The sequence below is a fragment of the Porites lutea genome, chromosome 7, assembly GCF_958299795.1.
Source record: "Porites lutea chromosome 7, jaPorLute2.1, whole genome shotgun sequence".
In the NCBI taxonomy this organism is placed as follows: Eukaryota; Metazoa; Cnidaria; class Anthozoa; order Scleractinia; family Poritidae; genus Porites; species Porites lutea.
In genome coordinates this window covers 34,620,332-34,627,046 of record NC_133207.1, presented here as the reverse complement: position 1 = coordinate 34,627,046, position 6,715 = coordinate 34,620,332, and the positions used below count along the sequence as shown (strand labels likewise).

Sequence of the window (6,715 nt, the reverse complement as noted above, 5' to 3'; positions counted from 1 at the left end):
CTTTGCTGTCTTCATAAGAGGCATTTAATGAACAAAGTAAATGTACGTCATTATACGTCATGAGTCATCCCCTCCAAATCACTGCTTTAGTTACTTCAGTATTTTGTGGTGAGTTAAGGTCAAGAAAAGGATGAATCTTAGCACTGTCTTAGGAATATTATTATTAAGAGATGAGGTTTCGTTTCAACATGTTCAGTTAACGAAAAATTCAAATATATCGTTCCCCTAACAACGAAATAGTTCATTGGTCGCTAAATTGGCTAAATTTCTGCAAGTTTATCTCCGCTCCGCGAGGCCATAATAGTGAATTTTCAACAGGAAAAATGGACCTTTGATATTAAAGTGACGCCTTTGAAAAGACAAGGTCTGACGTTTGTCTGTTGAAGTCTGATAATCAAAAATGGCTATACATGTGTCACTTAAGGATGCTCTCTTTAGAAAACTTCATTAATGTTTCACCAAGGAAGTCCAGAAAAAAAAGGGAAATAAGTATCCTTAAATCTCATTTCGAAAAACCTGATTTTGATTATCATTTTTAATCTTACTACTTTTACATTTTACAGTGACGTTTTTAAGCTATTATTTGGACTCGCTGTCTTTTTAAAGCATGCTAAAAGAAAACAATTTTCACCTTGATAAACACCTTTTTCTCGTTTACATAAAAAATCTTTCCGCAGGCAGACGAGTTTCGGAGTGGTGAATGCTTTGAACCAACGTGTCATTTCATAAGTAGGTGGAATATGAGTGGAATAATATGAGTGGAATATGGATGAGTGTAACTCTGAATACGAACGTTCGACGGTGGTCATCTATAGAGTCAAAGTGAGTGTTCAACTTACCTTGTCTCTGAAGATGACTCTGTCAACAACAGTCCTATTCAGGACTACACTCACCCGGACGATCATATTTCACCTACCTTAATGTTATATGCACAGCATTCATGGAAAATAGCTCTAGTTTAGTGAAATTATGAGTAGTGTTAGTATTATTACTGAACATACTTTATAGATACGTATTAATTGTTATTAGAAATTATTATGTTGTTGTATTTTATATTGTACCGAACTGATGAATTTTTTACCGTGTTAGTAAGTAAAGATTTAATTGATTGATTTGAATGACCTGTGAGTGAAGGTTATTTGAAATAGGAATGGCTACAGAGTCTTAATAGCAACTCACTAATTGACGGATCATGAACTCCTTTGTTGAACAGTAAACAGAAATATTACTTTGTTCTATCCTTTTACATGCACCCACTCATACTAATGCTGTCATGACGTCATAGATATCTTCAGCATAGATTGGCTTACATTTCTACGAAAAAGAATCTTCTTTATGATAAACACTTATTTATCATGAGACTCTCATAGCGATTCATAATTTTACTTTCACTGCTCCTTTGGTACTGTTTTTTTTTTTCACTTTTAGGCGAGACTCAAGCATCACTAACGAAAGCTTTAATTTTATAATTTAAATCTTGCGAGGTTACCTGCCCCGGTCGTACTTCCCTACTTATTCTCCTTAGTATAGTGCTTGTGTTTGAACATTACACTCTGTTTCGTTTACTAGGGCGTTTGATAATGTTTATGGTGATTTGAACGAGATAAAAAGGAAAGCCTAATCGGTATTTTTTTTCACTCCGTTAATTTTTGTCCTTTTTCAGGGTCTCCATTAAAAGACACAAAAAACTCTTCAGAAGCTATAGAAACTGAAAGTGAGCGTCAAGCCTCAAACTGGGAGGCGATGAGTTACAATCCTGTTCTTCCTTGGGTCATTGCCTATTCAGTAGTTGCTCTAGCAATTCTTCTTGGGAATGGCCTTGTAATCATATCATTTGGAACAAAGAGAGTCCTTCGAACTCACACAAACTTCTTCATCGTTTCATTGGCTGCCACTGATTGTTTTGTTGGAATTATTTCAATTCCATGGTGGGTTGTACTACTGACTGTGAGTCGCCAGCATGGAACTGATTGGTATATATTTCTGCATGACATCTGGGTAATATTTGATATCTTGGGTGGTGTTGGCTCAATACTGCATCTTGTCGCCTTAAGCTGGGACAGACTTTGTGCCATCGTTTGGCCTTTGAGACATCGCATCTACAGCACTAAACGATACTTGTTTGCCTTGTTGTTGATTTGGTCGTTAGCGATACCAGTCGCCGTGTGTTCCAAACCAGGAATGAAATCAGCACCGAAGGCGTACAACATAACTGTCATTGTACTCTTTTTCTTTGTTCCACTATGCATTATTTGCGCTACGCAAGCCTTTGTAATAATATCTCTTCGTAAAAACAAGATTCAGAATTCTTATAGGCATAAAAGAAGTCTTCGTAAAGAGGTTCGAGTAGCCAAGACAGTGATTGTCATGATTGTGTTATTTGTCATTGGATGGCTCCCCTTCTTTACACTGTCCTTAATTAGTTACATCAGATCACAGTTGTTTCAGCCATCAATGCAGGCCATCTTTGCTGTTAAATTTCTCCAATATAGTAACTCTGCAGTTAACCCTGTGCTATACGCTCAAAAGTTCCCGCACTTTCGCAAGGTGTTTACGGCTCTACTGTGTCCGTGCAGAAAAGCAGGCAACAAGGCTAGAAACATCGGGGAAAGTTTTAGAACGACCTTTTCTACCCTGAACCCTGACTCAATTAGGAAGAGAAGTATTAAAGCATATCGGAATAGAAACTTGCTGCAGCCTGTGGTTTCTCAAGCTAGCAGCTCCAGTCCTGAATCTTTGGACGTCGGTCCACAGAATGTCAGTGAAGAAATCGGACTGAATGGGAACAGTTCTTCCTGTAGTTCTTGAAAAGAAACGAGATTTTTTTGGCTAAAGTTTTAACTGAGTACCTGCTGTTAAATCAGGTGCATAGGGAAGAAACCGGGATGAGACGCATAACGTTCTTTAAAGCAAAGGTCAGAAAATATAGAGCATTGAGTGACTAGAGTTGAAAAGTCGATTTCTTTCATTTTTTTTGTCCATAGATAGCTATTAGATAGATAAGAAACGTGATGTAAATTGTTTCCTCCAAAGCCTTTTATTTGCCAGAGTTAGGGGGATAACAATCCCCCAGCGGTTTTCGAGGTCGGACTCTCAAAATAGGGTTAGGCTTAGGGTTAAATAGGTATGTTTCAGATGAATGTCTAATTGTGTGATTTAACTAGGATAAAAAGAATTTGGAGTTATACCAAATCTTAAATTTTGCCGTCGAAAATGGGTATAATAAACTTAAGTTTTTGTTATCCTAAAAACCTATTCCTCATTTTTGAATTATTTAAGTTTGACGAGTCTCGTTACTACACTGAACGTATTTTCTACAGAAAGAAAAGGAGTTGTTCCGTTGATGGGAATGTCCAAATTTCTCTGTGCGGCTTTGTTTGCGAACGCGAGGAAAGTTAATGTTAGCGAATTTCAGGTTAAAAATTGGGCCATTCTGAGACTCCGACTTTTTAAAAAGACGAACATTAATTATTATGATGACGATGATAGTTATACACGTTACTTTGTATCCACAAGTAATCAATGGAATCAACAAATGATAGCAATTCCAGCTAAGTTTTAGTCAACCAATGAAAAAGCATGCCATCATTCAGAGTTTTATAAGCGCCTAGTAAATACCTCTCAAATCGGTTATACTAGAGATAACATCGAATAACACACAAATAGAAAGTTACATGATCTTAGCAAAATACGTTAGTGCGATACCGGTACGCCCCAAACTACTGTTATACACAATAAATCTACCGTCTTTCTTCATTTTATTATGAATGGGCAAAATATCCTATGTGAAATGCGCTTAGAAATGTTTGTGTGTCAGTGTGTATAGAGGAGAGGGGGGGGGGGAATGGGAAAAAACGAAAGAAGGGGCCAGTGAAAGTAATAGAGAGATTAAGATTCACGTTTACGCCAAACGGCAAACGTGAATTTGTACCACGTGACCAAGTTTTCCCCTTATTTTTCGTTTACTGTTTATTGCTTCTACACAAAAATAAGTGGTTTTATGCCAGTTTTATCCAAAGGAATCGTTCTGGACTGTTTTTATCTGCTTATTTTCTATTTTGAGAAATTCTCAACTGACGTTTGCCGTTTGCCGTGTGCCGTAAACGTGAATCTTAATCTCTCTAATAACTGAAAGTTAAGCCTGCGAGCAAGTTTTCGGGGGGTGGGGGGCGTCCCATTTTTTCTCCCCCTACCCCTGGGCTCCAAACAGAGAGCTTGCTGCAGGCAGTTTAGCGGTTTTCTTATCAGGTGGTTTAGTACAGCAGTGTGATTTACATGTTTCATTGATGAAAATAAAAACTAGTATATTATGATTCAGGCTGAACACATTATTTTTATGTTAATTAAATGCTCTTGATTGTTTTTCTTCCTTGTCTTGTTTTTGGCGATATTTTAATTTGTCCGATCCGAAAAACTCTTGTAACGGATTAACTGTCCATTACTTTATTTCAAAATGGTAAAAAATCCGTTGTTTTTGTATTGATTTTCTTCTCATCTGTTTTTCTTGTTTTTGTTTTTTCACATGATTCTGCGTTTAAGCTAGTCATGTTTTCGCGCAAAATAAATAAATAAATAAGATCACTTGTTCGTCTTCACTGTTAATGAATCAGAGGCAGCATCTTAAGTAAAACGCGCAGAGCTCAGCACAAGATATAAATTTAAATAAATATCTTTTTTTTTTAGTGCTCTGTAAAACTGAAAATGTATCGTTTGGAAGATAAGTTTAAATTTCCCTTAAAGCGAATAAAAAAGAAAAGAGAAAACAAATAAACTGGAAAAAAGGGAGAAAAGTAACGATTTTGATGATAACGAAAGTAATTGCATCAAAACCGCCCTGGGCGCTTATTAAATTTTTGGACCTTTAGAGTGGGCGCTTGTTCGAGGCTAGGCGCTTACACCTTTTGCTGTTCATTACGAGAAAATGTGCAATCATTTGCGTGAAACGTCGACCAGTAGTGCGAAGATACATTCATTAGCGCATACATACGAACATTTCCGCATAAATCAGAGTACAAGCGCATTAATGTTTGGCTTATCCATCCTAAGGTTGTCCAGGAATGCAGTTGAATTGCAAACAGTGTCAAAAAATGTTAATGAATAGTGTTTGTTTGTCTGTTGTCCCTATTGACTTTCAAGATGGTGTTAATGACTTTGATTTAATGAAAGTATGTTTCTCTTTTGTATGCTGAATGACGCATATGAATGCCCAAAAGTGTTATTGAATGTTGATTAAATGCAAATATCGTGATTGAATCTGATTTATGCGCAAATGTTCGTATTTTCGCGCTTATACTTGTTGCCATGGCAATTTTGTAATTTCGCATGTGAAATAAAATTGCAAATTAACGCTGAAATTTCGCACCAAATAGTCCACGTTCGAGCAAATTGTGCATAGCCATGAGAGTACCATCCTCGGGGACCCAGGGGCAGTTAGTCGGGTCGATAAAATGTTCGTGGTGAAAGTTTACTGTAAGATCGAGACGAGCCCCTGGGCACTTACTCTTACCGAACCAGTTCCAGAAGCGTTTGAATTGCCTGCTTCTGATTGGCCAGAAAAAAATTTTTCTGGCCAATCAGCGAAGAGAAGCTTCCGGGTGACTCTCGTGTTTTCTTACACGACGTAGTTTGCCTCATCGATCGCCATAGTTGCGTAGCGCGTTCAACGGGGAAAGTTTCTCGAGGAAAGTTTCAGAACAAAATGTTAACAACCCGCAAAAATTACAACCTTTAGCACGGCTACAAAAAACAAACACTCTCCGATGAATTTTTGGGGCGGATCTTTCCAAGGTATCGTAAATTTTTCTTGATGATACGATACGCGATGCATGACTTCCACTTTATTCCACACCTTAATTTGCTCACATTGTCTAGTATACAACGCCAAGCTTACATTTTAGATGTCCATGTTCGTTGCACGACTTCTGAAACTTTCTGCAGCGTGAAAATTTCCGTTGCACGGGCCACGCAACTACGTCGACTGATCGTGGGAATGGCTAACTCCCTTGCAATTGATGGTACAAGATTGGACTTATTTTGAAAGAATAATGCTGCAATATTAACAATTTTCCTTTGGTGCATTTGTTTGATATTTCATAACTTCCTATCATCATTCTCCTCATCTGACGATATTCTTCATTGATAATTATTTTTAAATTTTTAAACACCCTCTTTAGAAAGGTAAAAATCTTCATTGCATGGTCACCATTCCACACAGTGTCTCTAAAATACTTTCCACAGAACATAATTTATTACAATTATCAATAATATTGTTTGCTGTAGAAGACAATCAGAGAATACAAATTCTAGAATACAGGCACTGAAGATTTGATTCTTGAAATTCCTGTCTCAGATCATCTTGATTTTCTTCAAGCAGACTAACAGTCTTTGGCACTGATGTTGCAAAATTAGTGGCTTGGAATGATTCTGCTGTTTTCATTACTGTCATCAAAAAAGGAAGGATTTTTTTCTCTTCTGTAGGTTGTACACCTAATAAAATCTAAAAGAAGAAAGACTTTTAGAATTATCGAAAACAGCAAGTGACAATTTCAGCACAGTTCCCTTTTTTTCCAGAGAGTGTTGGAAAACAGCTTTTGTATGTTAAGTGTAGGTATACCATATTTACTTCTGTATAATGTACACCCGAATACAATGAGCACCCCATTTTTCTAGACAGTTTTCAAATAATATACTTAAGTATACTTGTTGGCCACCTAGT

The 6,715-nt window shown here is 37.0% G+C and overlaps 1 protein-coding gene across 1 annotated transcript; it reads left to right on the top strand.

Moving 5' to 3' along the window:
* On the top strand, nucleotides 1-3,802 carry LOC140943710 (substance-P receptor-like). The gene is made up of 2 exons (XM_073392822.1): nucleotides 1-729; nucleotides 1,664-3,802. Exon 2 carries the CDS (start codon nucleotides 1,744-1,746, stop codon nucleotides 2,806-2,808), a length of 1,065 nt encoding a protein of 354 aa, XP_073248923.1. The 5' UTR covers nucleotides 1-729; nucleotides 1,664-1,743; the 3' UTR covers nucleotides 2,809-3,802.
* Nucleotides 3,803-6,715: the final 2,913 nt, after the last annotated feature.